Source organism: Cucurbita moschata, unplaced genomic scaffold, assembly GCF_002738365.1.
Source record: "Cucurbita moschata cultivar Rifu unplaced genomic scaffold, Cmos_1.0 Cmo_Scf00024, whole genome shotgun sequence".
NCBI lineage: Eukaryota > Viridiplantae > Streptophyta > Magnoliopsida > Cucurbitales > Cucurbitaceae > Cucurbita > Cucurbita moschata.
The window spans coordinates 1915267-1935543 of record NW_019268540.1 but is presented as its reverse complement, the minus strand read 5'-3'; the positions used below and the strand labels follow the sequence as shown (position 1 = coordinate 1935543).

The 20277-nt window shown below is 34.9% G+C and overlaps 2 protein-coding genes and 1 long non-coding RNA gene across 5 annotated transcripts; 1 reads left to right on the top strand and 2 right to left on the bottom strand.

Moving 5' to 3' along the window:
- Positions 1-803: 803 nt before the first annotated feature.
- On the top strand, positions 804-5078 carry LOC111461223 (calcium-transporting ATPase 12, plasma membrane-type). The gene is made up of 3 exons (XM_023104739.1): positions 804-1951; positions 2208-2564; positions 2650-5078. The coding sequence occupies exons 1-3, from the start codon at positions 1310-1312 to the stop codon at positions 4696-4698; spliced, it is 3048 nt and encodes a 1015-aa protein (XP_022960507.1). The 5' UTR covers positions 804-1309; the 3' UTR covers positions 4699-5078.
- On the bottom strand, positions 4993-5428 carry LOC111461224. Its single transcript, XR_002713540.1, has 2 exons — positions 5364-5428; positions 4993-5229 (listed from the first exon to the last, which is right to left on the bottom strand). It is a non-coding gene; the product is annotated as an uncharacterized LOC111461224 (long non-coding RNA).
- Positions 5429-14552: 9124 nt separating this feature from the next.
- On the bottom strand, positions 14553-19456 carry LOC111460806 (peptidyl-prolyl cis-trans isomerase CYP63). Of its 3 annotated transcripts, XM_023104104.1 has the most exons (15): positions 19293-19452; positions 18782-18868; positions 18623-18677; positions 18190-18278; positions 17657-17681; positions 17509-17547; positions 17317-17434; positions 16983-17143; positions 16572-16893; positions 16333-16475; positions 16025-16199; positions 15613-15897; positions 15459-15539; positions 14778-15167; positions 14553-14684 (listed from the first exon to the last, which is right to left on the bottom strand). In XM_023104104.1, the coding sequence occupies exons 2-14, from the start codon at positions 18857-18859 to the stop codon at positions 14825-14827; spliced, it is 1914 nt and encodes a 637-aa protein (XP_022959872.1). In that variant the 5' UTR covers positions 18860-18868; positions 19293-19452; the 3' UTR covers positions 14553-14684; positions 14778-14824. The 3 variants fall into 3 exon arrangements, with proteins under 3 accessions (XP_022959872.1, XP_022959875.1, XP_022959871.1); XM_023104107.1 differs by having other exon boundaries at positions 14562-15167; positions 18782-18861; positions 19293-19456; XM_023104103.1 differs by having other exon boundaries at positions 14562-15167.
- Between the last annotated feature and the right edge of the window lie 821 nt (positions 19457-20277).

The window sequence follows — 20277 nt, the reverse complement described above, 5'->3', positions numbered from 1 at the left end:
GATGAATGTGTATCATGAATCAAGGTATTTTACTGTTCTCTATTTTTACCAAATGTTTTCAATGCAAATAACCTTTACTAAATCATGAACTGAAACCCAAACTATTCAAAGAAACCTGGGCCTTTCTCATCAAGTTGGTTGACGAAGCTAACAAAGTTATAAACTATAAAGTTCAAGGCCATGGACATTTTCTCGTTGGATTCAATAAAAACAACCCATCAAAGAACACGTTCAAAACAAAGTAGATTACCAACCAAAACTAAGAAAAATACACAAAACCAATGTTCAAAACAAACATTATAAAAGAAAAAAAAAATGCATAACATAAATTCAACATTAATCCAACAATAGTTGTGAAATTTGTAACAGAGAGATCCATTTTTTTAAAAAAGTCTTCAAATAACAGCGATTTCTGGTTTATAATATTAAAAATGAAGGGAGATGGAAGGCAAGGAAAGTTCATGGCTGTTTGACTTGTCATTCTATGCATCACAGAATGTGAAGGAGGAAGGTGCTGGGAAATTGCCAAGAAAATGACCAGAAATAAACACACTTTAAATAATTGGCTCCACTCCGACAGGTCGTCGTTGTTCTTAATGTGTTTTCTGCAATCCGAAATTTCATGGGTAATTTACAATGTCGTGTTTTTCTGCCAAAAGGACGTTTTTGTTTTGTTTGTCCTTCGGAATTCGTACATTGTTGACCCTAAGCTACAGAAATCCACAAAAACGTGCCGTCAATGTCTTATTAATGGATTTGATAGAAAAAAAAAAAAATCCAAATTTGACTATCCTTATTCTTGTTTATGATCCCCACGTTTGTATATAGTATTCAGATGATAACAACATTCAAATCCATTTGTTCTTATTGTATGAACAGGAATTTACAGATATAATTTAAGTCTACAAAACACAAACTTCGCCTCCTCTCCCCCTAGTTTAATTGAACCACAAGAGCAGCCATCAGACAGCACCTTTTGATACTCAACCCCACATATGAATGTTCTAAGCAAAGAAATCCATGAATTACAGGACAAGATTCTGGGAAGATTATGATATAAGCAAACAAGATCAGCTTGAGTTTATCTCTCACGCTTTATTTTATTTTTCTTTTCTTTTCTTTTCCTTTCTTTTTTGCCTAATAAGGGCTGCATGTTGGCTGTTCATCGAGCTAAATTCATTAGAGTTGACTAGAAAAGTTACTGCTACGAAGGTCTTCGCAATGAGAATGCAAAATATCTATTTATAAGGCTCCTAAAGCCACAAGTTGTGACTTTTGATAGTCTGCAACGAAGGAAACAGCAACAAGCATGAGCAAATTCGAATCCAGTTACCATGAGATTCTACTTCTTGACATAGGCAAAGCCGCCCGAAGGAGGTGGAGAATTGCCTTTGCAGTAATATCCTCAATTCGGGCCATGCTTTCCCTAGCAGTGTCAAGAAGAAAAGATCATTGCAGTTTAATCAACTGTGAGATCTTGGAGGAAGGTTCATATGAGGAACAGATAGTCTACACCAAAGATGATCAGAAGAAGCTGATTGAAATGGTAAAGAACAAAAACTTGGAAGCTTACTGTGAGCATGGGAAAGCTCCAGCCATTGCTAAGTCTCTAGGAACAAATCCAGAGAAGGGAATCAAGGATAATGATGATGTTGTGAATGAACGACGTCAAGTATTCGGTTCGAATACTTACCACAAGCGGCCTCCCAAGAGTTTCCTTCATTTTGTGGTGGAAGCTTTCAAGGACACCACCATTGTCATTTTACTTATATGTGCGGCTCTGGCACTTGGGTTTGGAATAAAAGAACATGGAGGACAAGAAGGATGGTATGAAGGCGGGAGCATATTTGTAGCTGTTGCGCTGGTGGTTGTTGTTTCAGCCATCAGCAACTTCAGACAGGAGATTCAATTCGAGAAGTTATCAAAAATAAGTAATAACATCAAAGTGGAGGTAGTTTGTTTTTATTTTTAGTTCAATAAAAGAAAGTTTAGACTTCGCACCTTAGACATCAAAGAAAGTTATTAGTTTCTCCATCACTGAGCTATGCTCATATTGACCAAAGCAGAGTCTTAATGATAGATTATGATCAATTTAATCTAGTCTTATTCTTAACATTACTAGAGTTTTTCTTCGATATAGTACTTCTTACTCTAATACGATGATAAACTACTACTAAACCCAAAAAGCTTCATATTCCCCCTAACAGGTAGTGAGAGATGGAAGACGCATAGAAGTTTCCATCTTCAACATAGTGGTTGGAGATGTCGTGGTTCTAAACCTTGGGGACCAAATTCCAGCAGATGGGTTGTTCTTAAGTGGTCATTCATTGCAAGTGGATGAGTCAAGCATGACAGGAGAGAGCGATCATGTGATACTCGATTCAACGGAGAACCCCTTCTTGTTGTCTGGAACAAAAGTTGTAGATGGCTATGGTCAAATGCTGGTGACATCAGTGGGAATGGACACGGCCTGGGGCGAGATGATGAGCTCGATATCTCGGGATTCTGAGGAGCAAACACCTCTGCAAGTTCGTCTTAACAAATTGACCACTACTATAGGAAAGGTAATGTTAAATTGACAACTAAATCCAAAACCTCATATTGATAGTTTGAAGTAAATTTAATCTTTTATTCGTATTCTCTAAACAGGTAGGCCTCTCAGTCGCCTTCATAGTCCTTGTTGTCATGTTGGCGCGCTATTTCACAGGAAACACAACCGATGATTTTGGGAACACAGAGTACAATGGTCAAAAAACAGACATAGATGATGTGATCAATGCAGTTACCCGTATAGTTGCTGCTGCAATTACCATAGTAGTTGTTGCAATCCCTGAAGGCTTGCCATTGGCTGTTACATTAACACTCGCTTATTCTATGAAGAGAATGATGGCAGATCAGGCAATGGTGAGGGAACTTTCTGCTTGTGAAACGATGGGATCAGCAACTGTGATTTGCACGGACAAAACAGGAACTTTGACATTAAACAAAATGAAAGTTACCAAATTTTGGCTCGGCCAAGAGTTCATTGAGGAAGAAAACCCTTCCCACACCATAGCAGAGACTGTTAGTGAGTTAATAAATCAAGGAGTTGGCTTGAACACAACTGGTAGTGTCTATCAACCTTCTCCAGAATCCGAAATTGAAATCTCTGGTAGTCCAACTGAGAAAGCCATTCTCTCTTGGGCGGTCTCAGAATTCAGTATGGACATGGTAAAGTTGAAAAATGCATATTCCATTCTTCATGTGGAAACCTTCAATTCAGAGAAGAAAAGAAGTGGGGTTTTGGTGAGAAAATTGGCTGATAACACAATCCATCAGCACTGGAAAGGAGCTGCTGAGATGATACTCTCAATGTGTTCTTGTTACATTGAAAGAAATGGGAAAACATATCCCTTAGATAACGAAAGCCGAAGAAAACTTGAGAATATAATCCAAGGAATGGCAGCAAGTAGCCTAAGATGCATTGCCTTTGCTTATAGACAAATCTCAGAAGAAGAGGAAAAAAATAGCATGCCAACTGCCTCAGACGTGAAAGAAGATGACTATATATTAATGGGAATAGTTGGCATGAAAGACCCATGTAGACAAGGGGTGAAGAAAGCTGTGGAAACATGTAAATCAGCTGGAGTTTCCATTAAAATGATCACAGGTGACAACGTTTTCACAGCAAAAGCTATAGCCACAGAATGTGGAATACTAGATTTCGATCACAACACCGCATGCAGAGGAGAAGTAATAGAAGGTTCTGAATTCCGAAACTACTCAAGTGAAGAAAGACTGCAGAGGGTTGATCAAATCAAGGTGATGGCAAGATCCACTCCATTTGACAAGCTTTTGATGGTTCAATGCTTGAAACAGAAAGGCCATGTCGTAGCAGTAACTGGAGACGGCACGAACGACGCACCCGCTCTAAAAGAGGCTGACATTGGACTTTCCATGGGCATTGAAGGCACTGAGGTTGCAAAGGAGAGTTCAGACATCGTTATCTTGGATGATAACTTCACTACAGTAGTCACAGTCTTGAGGTGGGGAAGATGTGTATATAACAATATCCAGAAATTCATCCAATTTCAATTGACAGTCAACGTAGCAGCTCTCACAATTAACTTTATAGCAGCAGTATCAGCTGGAGAAGTTCCCTTAACAGCAGTCCAATTGTTGTGGGTGAACCTCATAATGGATACACTGGGTGCTCTTGCACTTGCTACTGAAAGACCAAATGATGAACTAATGCACAAGCCTCCAGTGGGAAGAACAGAACCCCTAATAACAAATATTATGTGGAGGAACCTTCTAGCCCAAGCTTTATATCAAATAGCAATACTCCTAATTTTCCAGTTCCAAGGAAGCAACATCTTCAATGTAAGTGAAATGGTAAACGATACACTAATCTTCAACACTTTTGTCCTCTGCCAAATCTTCAACGAGTTCAACTCAAGGAAACTAGAGAAACAGAACGTCTTTGAAGGCATTCTAAAGAATCATCTATTTCTAGGAATTGTGGGAGTAACGGTTGTTCTACAGGTTATCATGGTAGAATTCCTAAAGAAATTTGCAAATACAGTGAATCTAAATGGCTGGCAGTGGGGACTTTGCATTGCTATTGCAGCTGTTTCTTGGCCTATTGGTTGGATTGTCAAACTCTTGCCCGTTTCTGATAAGCCTTTCCTTAGCTACTTCAAGTGTTTTAAGGGCTGATCAGTTAACCAAATCCCTTCCCCAAATCCTTAAGCCTATTTATTACTGCAGTGGTATTCTACAACTCATTTTATCAGCTCCCCGATGAACAAAGAATCCATCAGAGAGACAGAGTTCAAATGATTTCTAAGCGATTGGGAAGAGGCGTCTTCATTCATTCAGAGTACAAAATCATCTATCAAGAAATCCTTACAGCAGGGATTGAATTTTGGAAAAACCATAAGCATCTAGTATCAGCATTGCAAAATGCAGTATAGTTCACTTGAATTTGTTCTAGGTATAGTGGATTGACAATTATCATCAAGGATTTGCTACTTGTATGGCTTGAAATTTGAATTGTTTCAAAATAAACACAAATACTGTTCTTATTTCTTTTTACATTTTCTCTATCTCCGCAATTAAAGAGAAGAAATAGCGTACCGATAATCAACGGCGGAAGAGCATTTCCCTCGCCGGAATTCTTCAATCTCTACCTTCTCCCTCGCAGTTTTCGTTAATATCTCCAAATTTGAAGATTTGACGATTTAATACCTGACGGATTAGAGATCGAATTCAACACACAAACTAAATGTAGTTCAGAGTGAAAATAAATCAAAGCGGCAAGAACAAAAAAAAAAAAAAATCAAAATCAAAGGGTATCAAAGGGTGTTAATAGGGGGCTATACTGGCAGCTTTTGAGCGGGAAGGGCACAGCCATTGCGCCTATGCCTTAAACCACTCTGTAGCCCTGTAATTCAACCTCTTGCATGCAATCCAATAATAAAAATAAAAATAATAATAAATTTCAAATTTTAAATAATTTTTTATTTTTTATTTTTCAAAGCTTATAAATAATAATAATAAATAAATAAGCTAAGTTTTTGATTTTCTAAAAGAACTATTAAAATTTGAGGTGATGGCAGAAATAGTGCACTAGAAGAGAACGTGGAAGCGGGTCGCAATTTCTGGTCAAGACGGATATTGTGGCGACGAGTAACTTCCTGACCTAGAAGAAACTCAAGCAAAAACGGGGACGTTGGCAAGCAAGACAAACTTGCCAAGTTTGATTGATATAGTGCGTCAATCTGCCACTTTGACGGACCAACCAAGTTGCGGACGACCTGCTTAGCGATAGAGCCACTCTCTTTTGAGTCAATGGGAAATATCACTAATTAGTCGAATGAACCTATCCCTCTGACCTATCATTGTTGGGTCAATCCAATTAAACCATAAATTTGACCTATCTTGACCTCCCGTCTAGTCCATAAATCGAACCCAACTTCTTTCTAATCCATTAATTTCTACGAGCAGAGGGAATCCAGTTCCAAGCCCATTGCATAAGCTAAAAAAAGCTATAACCACCAACAACATAAGAGCCTATAACTCCCGGACATCATTTGTGGATGATGTAATTAATAAAATTTGTTTAAATAATGTTAGAAAATAAAATATTTATTATTAGATTTGATAAAATTGTAGATTTGTATACGTGGATATTAAAATAGAGTGGTTGAGAGTGATGTAATTGGACATGAGAGAAGAAGGGTAGGTGCATTAAATTGGGAAGTGAGGTTTGAATTAAAAAAGCATGCGTTGAAATTCTAAATTATTTATTTATTTTTTTATTTTTTTTTTTTTTAAAAGGAAATTAATCAAATGCATTTAATTGGAGACAGAGATGTAACAGTGGAAAAAAACCCTCCTACTTCTCTGCCACCTGTCCATACCTATTCCCTCCTATAAATATAAATATTTAATATTTAAAGTTTATTAAATTTTAATTATTAATATATCATCTAACAAAGATAATTAATATTTTAATAAATGAAATTAATAAATATGTGTATTTCTTATATTTAAAATATAAAAAACTCTACTCCCGATAAAAATCTAGTCTAATATCGTGTAAATGACCTCCCCTTAATTGAGGCTCCACTCTTTTGTCTTAGTTATCTTTTACTTTGCCTTCGAGGACTCCTTTTCTTTTGGAGTTTTGTCTCCCCTTAATTCAGACTCGACTCTTTGTCTTAGTCATTTTTTACTCTGCTTTTGAGGAGGCTCGACTCTTTTTCTTTTGGAGTTCTTTATTCGACATTTGAGAGTTTACCAATCTATTGGCATGACTAAGTTTGGGGACATGACTCTGATACCATGTTAGAGGAATACTGACTCTCCACAATGGTATGATTGGCCTCTGATACCATATTAAATAAACACACTCTGGCATGACTAAGTTTAGGAGCACGACTCTGGTGCCATGTTAGACGAACACGACTCTCTACAATGGTATGACATTGTCTACTTTGAGCATAAGCTTATATGGCTTTGCTCTGGGCTTTCGGAAAAGGCTTCATTCGAATCGAGAGAGTATTCCTCGATTATAAACCCATAAATTATAGGTGAGACTTTCATGGTCAGGGTTAGTCATCTAATAATTTATTATTATTATTATTATTATTATTATTTTTAATTTTATTTCTTCCAAAACCTCTCTCTAAGTCTCCCCTTATAAATGAACCCAACGGACACATCCTGCCTTTCAATTTTTCAACGCGTCTTGCAAGAAGTACTTCAACTTTTCTTCTCGCTCTTTTCTTCTGGTCCGTTCATCTATGGCCTTCGAAATCTCCCTTTTCTCCTAAAGATTGCCGGCTTTCGGTCGCTCTTCATTTCTTCTGCTTCTTCTTCTTCTTCTTCCTTCTCCTTGAGCGACGTGAATGCACAGAGATGCTCGTCACACGGAGTACCTCTTCTTTTCCTTTTCGATTGCGTTTTATTGGGACTCGATTTGTTTATTTGTTTCGGACTCTCTTTTCTTCCTTTTGATTTTTTCGAAATCATCGTTTCCTGTGTGATTGAGTGATTGTGTTCGCGAGGGAAAAAGTGAAGCTGCCAGCATGATCTACCTTTGGTCGGCAGGCAACGCGTTAAAGAGAAAAGTGAGAAGATAAAGAGATTGGAAATGAGTTTTGCCTCAATTGCCAACCCTAGTTAGGTCATGCTCTGACAGCCTCACTCCTTCCTGCTTTCGAACTTTGGTGAAATTTCAATTCCGCTTCATTTCCACGAAGATTAATGGTAAATTCGTCATGTTTTTCTTTTTGTTTCGATTTGATTTTTCCTATTTTGCTTCTTTTTGTTGAATGTACCGTGTTCTCGTTGTTAGGTGTGCGATCGTAACTTTATTTCTCGTCTCTGCTTTTCATACACACGAAGATTAATCGATAATGTTTTGATTTACTTTTTTGTTAGGTTTAATGAGAATCGGTAGGCTCGTTGCTAGGCGTGCAATCCGAACTTTTATCCTCTCTGCTTTTTCCTTTGTTTTATTGTCTGTTTCTCCTTTTTTTTTTTTTTTTTTAGAGAGAATTGAATTTCTTTCTCTTTTGCTTTTGTTTGCTGCTAAAGTACGCTTTGCCTGCCTGCCTGTGCGTTGTGGTGGGGAACCACTGCTTCCCGTGGCCCATGTTTTTTGGCCTAATGTTTTTAATACCTCTTTTTCCTTGTACGGGTTCATGCTGCGGTTGGCTGAATCTCTTCGTTTTCCTATTGATCTAAATCATATATGGAATTTCTCATTCGGTTTCAGATTTGTTTTACTTTTCGCTGGGTCCAGTCTCTCTGTAGATTTAACTTCTTACTTTTCTTCACATTCCATGCAAGTTTTGAGTGCTATTTTGACTGAGATTATCTCCTTTTGTTTTTATGTTAGAAATAAGAAGTTTCTTTCCTTAAAGTCGTACATAATAGTTTTGCTTCATGCTTTTGGATGATTTTGAGCATGTATTGATTTCTAAATTTATTTTCAAATAGATTGTACTAAATTATGTTTTAGATGTATTCTTTTGGCAACCTTCAAGTAGTTGTTGCTCAGCTGTCAAACTATATCAAGTAACGTGAGTGTGAAGCTCCTCCCACTACGATTTATGTAAGTTTTTAGTTATTGTTCTTGCTTGATTAATCAAATGGTACACGAATGAATTGAGGCTATAATTGGGTGAAAATTCTTCTAATCATACAAAATCATATACGAAAAAAAAGCCTTAAAAAGACTGCATAGTTAACCATTCCAATATTATGTCTTAGTTAAGTGTGTTTGGTTTGCAGTATGTGATTTGCCATAAGATAAATAGTGTTCTTAAAAGTAGTTTAAGACAATTAGCTAATGGTTTATCTGGGTGACAGGTGTTTGATTTGGACTTTAAATATTGGTTAGAATCCTATGCATGAGTTCTATTTGTTTGTTTAGCTTAACTATGGTATGAATTTAGATTTTGATTCTGTATTAGATCAACTTGTGGGTTTTGTTATTCTTTTTAATGATTAAAGGTTCAATGTTTTGTCTTTCTTTTTGATTCATTAAAAAAAAAAAAAAAAAAAGTCTTCTTGAACAGTGTCCCTATTATTTTAGGATAAAAGTTTCAATGATGGTAATTTACTTTCATGGAAGTTTGAATAAAGAAAATAGTTTCTTCAACCATTTTAAAAAAACCTAAAAATCAATAGTTATTGATTATATATATATGTTCAGAATTATTGGAAGTGAGTCCCCCATTAGTGAAAGATTATAAGTGTATAAATGAAGAACATTATCTTGATCGGTACGAGGTTTTTTAGGAAAGTCATGAGAGCTTATGCTTATTGGTATCAGGCCTTTTAGAAAGCCATAAGAGCTTATGCTCGTTGGTATGAAGCATTTTAGAAAGCTATGAGAGCTTATGCTCATTGGTAAGAGACCTTTTAGTAAGCCATGATTAAGAAGTCATGAGTGCTTATGCTCATTGGTAAGAGGTCTTTTAGGAAGTCATCATTAAGAAGCCATGAGAGTTTATGCTCATTGGTATGGTAGTTGTGGGAGAAGTATGCACCTGATTGTAGAAGAGAATCACGTGCCCAAGGTAACAAATGCTTAAAAAAAAAGTACTAAAATTGAATATAAAAAGACGAAAAGAGGAAAAGACAATAGGCCCTAAACCCTAACAGAACTGCGGACCTCTTTTTGAGATCGATTCTCTCTCTAGTTGGGAGCTTCTTTATTATTATTATTATTACTATTATTACTATTATTATTATTTTCTATTTCAAATAATTATAATTTGATCTGATTTTCTTGCACCTAATAATTCCTTCTTCTAGGCTTATTTATAACATATAAATGACTTATGTTTATGTTTTTGTATAATTAATTTGTTTAATTTAACATAGATTACTATACTTGATTGGTTTTATTTATTTAGTTATGTCTAGTCTTGTATATTCTTCTGGTTGCTTCTTTTGTTTATCAAGATAGTTTAATGATAAATAATATTATATCATAATTTTTTTTTTAATTACAAGGAATAAAGAATTTGATGAACCATTTTAGTAAGTAGTTGATGCAAATGATGGGTAGGTAAGATATTAAAGTAATAAGAATGATTAAAATAGTTAGTTAATTTTTGAAATTCTACAAAGTAGATTGAACCAAACCCTAATTAGAGTAGAGCATGGGATTCTAGAAAAGTGGATGTCAAAAAAGAAGAAAAGAAGCTCCCAATTCCAAAGACAAAATGATGGGGAAAAAACAGCAATTATTATTATTAATAAGAATTAGTGTTACACAACTTCAAGGGTTGAAACTATTGGGGTACCCATTTTTAACTCAATTTTAGCACCTTTTTTTTTTCTTTCTTTCTTTATGCTTGCATTAATCAATCGTATCAGCATTAGGAATAATAACTCTCTACAATGGTACGATATTATCCATTTTGAACATAAGCTTTCGTGCCTTTGCTTTGAACTTTTTTTCCAAAATGGCCTCATACCAATGGAGATAGTACTCCTAGCTCACTCACTTATAAACCCACTTGATCATTTCCTAAATTAGCCAATGTGAACTCATTCCCAATAATCCTTAACAATCAGTTCCTCTTCTTTCTCCTTCGTTTTTTTGTAATCATTTTATTCATCTGGGTTATTTAGGGTTCCAGATTATAGTTATGATCTACTTTTTGTTTTGTGTGTCTACTGGTAAATTAGGGTTTGAATGCTATATCACCAACCAAGTAGGAAGAGATTAATTTAAGGAAATTAAATTGTTGCTCATAATGGAAATTAAATTGAATGCTATATCACTCTGATATTTCTTAATGACTTGATCATATGAATGAATGCAAAAGAAATTTATTTCTGTAGATTAAATAAATTATAGGAATTATTTTTGTAGTTATTTATTTTATTTTATTTTTAGTTATTTGGAGTGAAAGAAAAGTTTGAGATTAGAGTATATATGTATTATATAATATTCCACACTTTATTTTGAAAATTGTGGAAATGCAATTAAATAAAGATAAAAAGTGAGAACAAACTTTGGAATATGAGAAAGTTTCTGACATCAAATGCAATTTCAAATTTTCACGTTCTACACAATTCCAACCAATCAAAATCTATGCTTACAAACGTGAAAGGTATTATATTTTTGGCCAAAACTATAATTTTACATACCTCCTTCAATTTTATTGTGACACAGATACGCTAAAATCTAAATTATTTGAAACGAGGAGATGAGATGAGACGAATAGCTTTAGAGATAGAATATTAATAAGATTATGTGTTCCATATTTGTTCTTGAGATTTTGTGTATGGATGAGGCGATGATGATGACTAGGACTCCTCGTGAACATGTCTCTTCCATTTGAACGTACATCAAACAAATGTCAATATCATACACCTACCTTTTGAAAATAGGACACCAATTTCAATTTCAAATCCATTTCCGAAGTCTTTCATGTATGTCTCCAATTTCTAGACTTTGTAATTCACTTTTTGTGTAGTTGTAGATATGTTATCTTTGATCGTTTGTGTATTAAGATTGGATTAGTTTGATGATTTTTTACTTACATGACTGCTCGTGACCCATGTGAGATTTAGTTAATTTTCTCTTTGTTGAAAGGTAAGCATAACCCGTCTTTAACCCCTCATCAACGAGGATTCTTCATACATTCAAAAGTTGTTTGATTACGAAATGAGATCCTAATCGTTTATGCAAACTTTTTTTAGTCTTAAAAATTTAGGTACGATTTCAAAATACATGATTAAAGTAGATTAAGTAACAAAGAAAGGGTATTAGATACAAACAAATGAAATAAGAACAGAGTTATTCAACTTTCATTACACTCCACCTTTTATCTCTTTCCATAGCAATGTTAACCATGGGATACCATCATTCATTCCGTGCCGACTAAAGTACAGAGACTAAACTAAAATTACGTCGAAATGATCGATACCGAACTCAATTGATGTTTATAAAACCACGGAAATGGGCGTGACATGAACACGAAATTGGGTATAGAGGAGGGTGAATGTAGGTGCATAAACAAATGGCAATACATGTGAAATATAAAGGAAAAGGAAAGCAAAGTAATGAAAGACACATGGGTTTTGTTAGGTTTAGATTCTAAACCTTTTTTCTTCTCTTTGAAAGATGGTGTAAGAAGCCATGAAAATGGACCCCCATTTTACTTCTTTTACTCTTTCTTCTTCTTCTTCTTTTTCTTTCTTTCTTTCTTTCTTGGTTTCATGGATATTACTCATCTTAACTTCTAGAGAGAGAAACCGACGAAGAGAGAGAGAGAGAGAGAGACCCACATCAAAAGTAAACAGCGGGTACCATTCATTCAGAGAACATATTAACAATATAAACTTAATATCAGTATCAGCATCAGCATAAACTTTATCATCGTACTAAAGTAAGAGAATTTCTCATTGTAATTCTATTCTTATGTCTTTTTTATAATGCTAAATTCGACAACGAGGTAGTTTAGATAACCATAAACTAATAGAGTGTGATAAGGTTCAATTTATAAGAAAAACAAAGTATGTCTCCCTTTAATTGAGGCTCGAATCCTTTTTTTCTTTTGAAATTTTGAGTCTTTTTTTACTATGCCTTCGAGGAGACTGACTCCTTTTCTTTTGGAGATTTACCAATCTATTGAGTTTAGAGCATGATTCTGATACCATGTTAGATGAACACGATTCTCCATAATGGTATAATATTGTCCATGACTTTGCTTTAAGCTTGCCCAAAATGCCTCGTATCAATAGAGAGAGTATTTTTTTTTATTATAAACTCATGATCATTCCCTAAATGAGTCGATGTGGGACTTTTATCATCCAACTATCTATATTCTCCAACCTAACCAACGTTAAGTTTCGAGGGTTTGTGGAAGGACCATCTCTCGTTTGGATCGAGGTTTTGAGTTACGAGATAAAAAAGACATTTTTTTTTTTTTTTGGTTTGTCAGCTTTTGGTAGGCTCTTCCGTAAATATAATAATAACAAAAACATCAAATTACTTAATACCCAAACATATCTTTCCCCTACCTATTTATACCCCTTTCCCATATGCCCTTACTCTTTTAAACCCATTCCTCTGTCTCTCTCTCTCTCTCTCTCTGGGTTTCTCTCCGCCGTCTCCTCCGCCGTGCGCCACTAGCTGTTGAAGCTGCCAGCATGATCTGAATCCGAATCCTCCCCGGCGCCGCCTCCAGCGCTCCATCGGAATCGGATCATTATGGTAGCTTCACCTGCTCCTGGTACCACGATTATCATTGTTATTATTATTATTATTATAACCCTAATTTACCATTTCTCCTCCAAGGTTCGTTTCTTTCCCCCTCCTTCTCTTCCATTTCTTTCAGATTTTTACTCTATATTTGTTCTTAATTGTTTCTTTTTAATAAATTATTTCGGATTTTTTTTGTATATTAAGTGAAGATTTTGGAATGGGGGGTTTCTGAAAATGGGTATTAATCTTTGATCTTGTTTTAATTTGTATGTTTTCGTTTGAAATTATAGCCAATTGATTGAATTGTTGTTCCTAATCTACTCAAGTTGTTCTCCAAATTGGTATTTTTAAAAAACATTTCTTGGAATGATTTATAATCAATCTAAACAAATTTTAAAAATTTAAGAAAGTAGGTGACGTGTTTTTAGATATGTGTTCATCGTTGACAGCAATTCAAGACAAGTAGGTGATGTGGTCATGTCGCTGTAGATGCAGGGAAATGTGGTATCGTCAGATGCGGAATCCAAATCTTGAATTCTTATTTCACGAGTACGAGACACGAGACTCTACTCGATAAAATGTGGTTATCACATTTTATGTCATAAGTTTGTTAAAGACATTTACAAAAATATAGTGATAAAGAAAAAAGAAAAAAAGAAAAAAAAGGAAAAAAGGAGAACCAAATATTAAAGGAGAAAAAAGAATAAGAAAAATTAAAGTACGAAAACATATTTGTTTATATGATGAATGAGATTTTGAATATATAAATCTCTTCTTTTTTTTTTTCTGTGTAATTAATATTATTTCTACCCAAAAAATTGGAAAAAAAAATAATATTATGTATTTATTATAGATAGAGATGGTTGAAATTTAATATTGGAAATTTAATTTTAAGCCATGAAATTTAGAAAAAATAAATATTTTGGATTTTATAGTTCTCTAATTCTTAATTTTTTAAATAATAGAAATTAATGATAAAATAATAACAAAATTTGAAAGGGTTATTTCTTAGAAATGAGAAATTAAAATATGCAATTTTTCTTCTGCCTAGAAAGGTCGACCTTCGACCAATGAGGTGACGTTCTTATCTATTCCTCTTTGCTCACCGACTTTAAGCAAGCAATAGGAGGGTTTTCGTTGGTGGAGCAGGTTTTTCGTAACTTCGGGGAGGGGTACTCTCCTATCTTTCATATTTTGGATCGTTTAATAATTTTGACCCACAATGAAACCGTTTCACCGTAGCTGACAAAACGAGCAAAATTTCCATCATATGATCGCGAATGAACTTTTGCTACTAATCGCGTCTTGTAAATACGTCAAATCGACGAGATCGACAAGCTAGAGAAGTAAAATTTCACCTTCTAAACTTTATATGTATAATCATTCCAGAGAAGAAGAAAGTAATGAAAAGGCAGCAATTGCTCCCTTCTTTCTCGACTCAACCACAGCAACAGTGTCAAACCTATTGGAACAGAGAAGATCTATGCAACACAAACTAGTTCAAGCATGAAATGAAATTAAATTAAGGTCAAAATGAGGGATTCAAGCATTTTACCATTTCTATAACTTGCAGGTAGTACACAAAGCTGACGGTCCTTATCCTCAGGATTCAGGACTTCCATTTCCATATGAAACTAACCCCCTTTGTCCAGACAAGGAGCTCGATCTAGACCGACTCGGAGAAGCAGAATTAGCAACACCACGACGTTTAACTGGAGACCTTGAACGTGACAAGCTACGATTCCTCAATCGCGAGCTTTCTTTCTCTGGGGAAATATTGTTGTTTGGTCCAAGACGTGATTTTAGTCTCTCACTTATCTGAGTTCGCTTTTCCAAAGGACTAGGACTCCTTACTGGACTCCGACTCCGACTCTTGCTATGGTCTTTGTAACGACCACGATAACTCCCTGGGCTACGTGAAACACTCCGACTCCTCCTTCGGTATCTAATTCACAGAAATTCCAACTCAGAATATATTATACATGCATCTACAGAAGAATGCTATGTACTAAATGCAACAAGAATGAACTTTCTTTGACAATACAACATAATCATTCAATTATTGATAAATAATAATAATAGTAATAGATGTAATAGTATGCTAGTGCATCAAAAAAACATTAGGGATTATGCGAAAGGATTCAGTGGCAAATGGAGGAAATGGATAAGAAGTCACAAGGGTTTATCACAACTTTTCTGTGTGTATGTGTGTGAGAGACAGAAAGAGAGAGAATACCTTTGAGGGCTCCTGCCTCTAGGTGGGCTCCGATATCGCCTATCAGGTGACCGATCACGTTTGTTTCTGTAGTTCGAATACCTTCGTACAGAATGAAAGAATTAAATTCCATAGTCTTGCGTAATATAGTTAGTATCTTCAAATAAATATTTACCCGTTATTACGACTTCTTCCATAAATATTTCTACCACCATAACTACGAGGGCGTTCAGGTGATGGAGTACGGTAACGGCGCACAAATGAGTACTGGTCAGTAAAACCACGACCCTTCCTAACACGTTTTGGAGTGCCATTTGGGGAACGGCTTCTTGATTTAGTTTGACCATGATCTGAAGCAGAAGGATCAGGGACTTTTCTAACAGGACTTCCAAATGTTTTAGCACGATTTATGCTAAGATCGTTCCTGGGGCTGTTTCGTCGCCTTTCAGGAGTAGGGCTCCTGTTAGAAGTAAAAGTTTATGAAGGAACTGCTGGTATATAAACACAGAACAATTTGAACAATTGATATTAAGGGAACAAATAGTAAGAAAAAAACAGAGAGAAGGAAATGAGAATGAAGTTGAAACCTCGAGTAGTTAGAAGCATCAGAAACAGTGCGTTGATTTGCAGATCTCTCGAGTTTCTCAGCTTCAGTTTTATGACTATTGTTCGGAATATCTTCATGCTTGGGGGACAGTTCACCTTCTTCCTGTAATAAATTGGTGTCCTGATTTTTCTGTTTCTCCATGGATTCCTTCTCATCTGCAATATTCAAGCATTTGAGAATATGCTGCAGTATCATCATCTTAGAATGTAAATGTGGACTTCTTATAAACCCTACTGCCTCATTAACGCAAAGAAAAAAGTCATAATCGAGTGGGATGAGATACTATACCAATAATTGCTTTTGATTTAGTCTCGGAATGCTTTGAATCCTTGATTTTACGAATAGCAGCACGATGATCCGCTCTTTCACTGTCAGAACTACTACTGCTACCACTTGTACTGTCACTCCCTGTTTCAGTTGAACTAGAACTCCTGAAGGAAAATTGTTATCAATGTCCAGAAACACACTGAAAGAATTTTACAGAGGAAAGCAGAAAGCTAGAACCCAACTAAACATATGACACTAACCATTTAGCCTTGCGCTTTGAACGCTTTCCTAGACGACCTCTCTTCTCTGTTTTTCGACCTTTTCTTTTCCTTCCATGCTGGGCCTTTGCTGTTTTCTTGGATCTCCTCTTCCTGAACTTTCCATCACTCGAGGAACTAGAATCAGAAAGTGAAGAATCTGAAGAATAGGAATCAGATTCAGAATCGGAGCTGTACGAATCAGATGAAGAGTATCTCCTTCTCTTCTTTTTTCGGTCCTTCAAGGACTTCTTCTGTCTGCCTCTCACTTGGTCATCAGAACTAGATTCTGAAGATGTAATCTTGTTCAGCTTTTTCTTTTTCTCTGAAAAAGATCAAAGAACCATGCACAGGTATTAAGAACACCTTATTTCTTGTTTTAGTGATCCAACATAACCTACATTAGTTCACTACCTTTTTCCTTTCTCACCACAGCTTGACCCTTAATCTCTGCTGGTTCACCACAGTCTACAATTTTCACAGGTTGCCCAGGTTTCCCATCACCTGTTCCTATCTGCTCAATTTTCTTCACAACATCCATTCCCACCACAACTTTTCCAAAGACAACGTGTTTCCTGTTCATAATTGCAGGAAAGTGGCAAGTAAACATATGCTAATTCACACACAATAAAGTGGTATAATTCTCCATTCATTCTTGGCTTTCAAGAAGGTGAGAAGGAGACAGAAGGATGCTCACAAAATTATCTATCTTCAAAACCAAAGGAGAATGCAAGAAAATATCCATTACCCATCAAGGTGAGGTTGGGGCTTAAACGTTATAAAGAATTGTGATCCATTTGTGTTTGGACCACTGTTTGCCATGGAAAGAATGCCAGGTCCATCATGTTTTAGTCTGAAGTTCTCATCTGCAGTTTTCCAAATTTGTATGACACAACATGAACATATATTTTGACGAGAGCTCAATGTACTCGCAAAATACCTGAAAATTTTCCTCCATAAATACTTTCACCACCAGTACCTACAAGGTAGTTAAATGTCGTCCATAAGACCCCCAAACATTAAACAATGTCATTTAGAAGAAAAACAACTTCCCTTCAAATTATTCATGATAAGAAAGAAGGGCATACCATTTCCCCTTGAAAAATCACCACCCTGCAGGAGCAAAGAAAAGGAAGAACATTTGTTACTAGGAAATTACAAAGAGGATAGACAAAAAAACAGTATGTCAACCTTCTGAGGTCTCAAGGGACATCTTTTGAATGCCTAATATTTTGAAGCAACAAATCTAGAATCCCCATAGTGATACCAGAAATGTCCAAAGACATGATTTAAGAGAAAGAAAATGGTTAATTTACATCGAAAAGAGCACTTAAATCTTTTCTGGAGAAAGAAAAAAATGCATACCGAGAAGTTCCGTTGACCAACCATTTAAATTTTTGGCGAACAACTTTATCCAAAACAACAAAAGAAGATGCATTTTATTTTCTTTTTCAAGTTTACATTCAATACATCAAAAGAGATACCTTCACAGCAAGTCTTTATAAGATAATAAAAGGCATTTATCAAAGGAATAAGTGCATCGAAAGCATTTATTTGTTTAATTATTTTGGGAACATCAACATTTAACGATGAGCAAAAGCATAAAACAAAAGAAACATACTTGGGCCATGAACCCTTTAATAATTCGATGAAAAAACGTTCCTTTGTAGTGAAGAGGCTTCTCTGTAGTCTTCCCAATCCCCTTTTCACCTATGACAATAGATAAAAGAAACGGCAACAAATTTTTACCAGGCAAATACTGATGCAGGCAATATCATTAGAAAATAATATAATATCCATAAGTATACCATGTCTTACGCTTTCCAGAATTAAATATATCAATAGTTATAACTTTGTACAAATGCCAATTACTAAGTAATGTAGGACATGTCTAGAGTACACAAGTAAAAAATACAGAATCATCAACGATTTTGAACTTGGATATAAAACGATTAAATAAGTAAAGATTACAGTAAGTATCAAATTTAGATCACTCTTGATGCTTCTTGAATAATCAAGAACAGTACTTTAAACGTAAAAGTAAAAAACCTTACCTGTACAGAGTGCCCTGAAATTTTCTGCAGTTTTGGGGACAACATTGGCAAAGAGCTGCATTGTTCAAAAGGTAATAATCAGCCAACGAGCTTATTAACCTTTGAACTGAAAAAAGAAGCTTAGAAATTAACAAGATTATTCTTTGGGCCATCACTCACTTCTATGATAATTCTTTGGACTGGTTCCCCATCAATTGAAACATCTAAGAATACGAGAGGATTCTTCTTCTTGCTCATCACTTGTAGCTTCAAAGAAAGAATAATTTAGTACATCTAAATAATGTGGGCAATCTAAATAAGCAATAATCATATCAATTCCCACAAAAGCACCAACCCTAATCCTTCAACCATTACCATCTATCATCATAGAGATATTACATTTCATAAAGCATTACCTATCCAATAAAATAAAATATAAAGCCAACTCAATTAGCGCCTCAAAACATCAATCACACAAAACCCTAAACCCTAAACCCTAAACGAAGACCCATTTCACATTAAGAGATTAAATTCGCATACAAAATTCTTTCGAACTCTATGAACTCCCAAATACAAATTCTCGAGGAAACAAAAAGGGAAAAAAAAAACATCGTAGAAATGGAAATCCAACATGTAAGTGATGAACAAACAAAAATAGATAGCAGTAGCTTCATGGCTCAAACGAAATCACCTTAGATTGAACGTTTCGGAAACGAATTGGCTTGGACGAGAGCTCGGAGATTGGTTAGCTGCACAGATTTTTCTCACTCGACCAAGAGGAACGGCCGAGTTGCCTAACCTTTCATCGAAGTGAGTTGAGTATATCAGTGTTTATTGTTTTAGCATTTTCTTTTCTCAAATTTCGTAAAATAAATATTCTTTTTTTCTTTCCATTTTTTTATAGAAAATAAATATATTTTTTTAATGATAATTCATGTATTATCTACGAGATTAACCGATAATAAATACGTTAAAAGTATATTTAATGAACTAAAATATAATTTCTCTCGTCTATTTTGCCCTAAAGTTTTAAAAATTACGCTTTAGCCCTTAATGTCTGGCAAATAGTTTTTATTAGTGTCTAGACTTTTTTGATCGTGAGTTGACTAACGAACAAAAAAAAAAGTTCTCTTATCTATTTTGTCACAGAGGATTTGAAAATGACATTTTAGCCCATAACGTTATAAATGGTTTTTGAGCTCATTTGATCGTTGGTTGACGAACGGAAAAAAATCATCTTTATTTATTTTTGTCTCTAGGGTTTTTAAAGAGACATTTTTTTCCGAATGGTTTGTTAGTTGACTAATGTATGACGTGCACGATTGAATTATTAAGTATATGTACGTTGATGTTGATTTGATCAAATATATTAATTTAATTATATATTTTTTGTCATTGTTGCCACTCGCTATTGGCTCGCTTAGTTTGTGTATTGCCGATATATTACGACTTTAGCAAAGTTTTTATTTTAAATTTCATTTAGTTCATATAGGAAAGAACCGTGCACGAAGACGACATCGTTTTGTCTTAATTTCCACTACAATATATTTTTAATTAAAAAATTAATAATTTTTTTTAAAATAAGTTTTATTAAAGAAAAAAATAATTTATGAACTTTTAATTCCGTGTCTAATAGATTACATGATTTTAAGGAGAATAAATAAATAATCATAAAA

Coding starts and splice junctions, on each gene's coding strand:
- LOC111461223 (XM_023104739.1), top strand. CDS start 1,310: ATGAGCAAATTCGAATCCAGTTACCATGAGATTCTACTTCTTGACATA. Junction 1,952..2,207: donor GTAATAACATCAAAGTGGAG/GTAGTTTGTTTT, acceptor TCCCCCTAACAG/GTAGTGAGAGATGGAAGACG. Junction 2,565..2,649: donor TGACCACTACTATAGGAAAG/GTAATGTTAAAT, acceptor TTCTCTAAACAG/GTAGGCCTCTCAGTCGCCTT.
- LOC111460806 (XM_023104107.1), bottom strand. CDS start 18,859: ATGAGCAAGAAGAAGAATCCTCTCGTATTCTTAGATGTTTCAATTGAT. Junction 17,548..17,656: donor TGATTTTTCAAGGGGAAATG/GTATGCCCTTCT, acceptor ACTACCTTGTAG/GTACTGGTGGTGAAAGTATT. Junction 16,200..16,332: donor TAAATCAAAAGCAATTATTG/GTATAGTATCTC, acceptor TGAATATTGCAG/ATGAGAAGGAATCCATGGAG.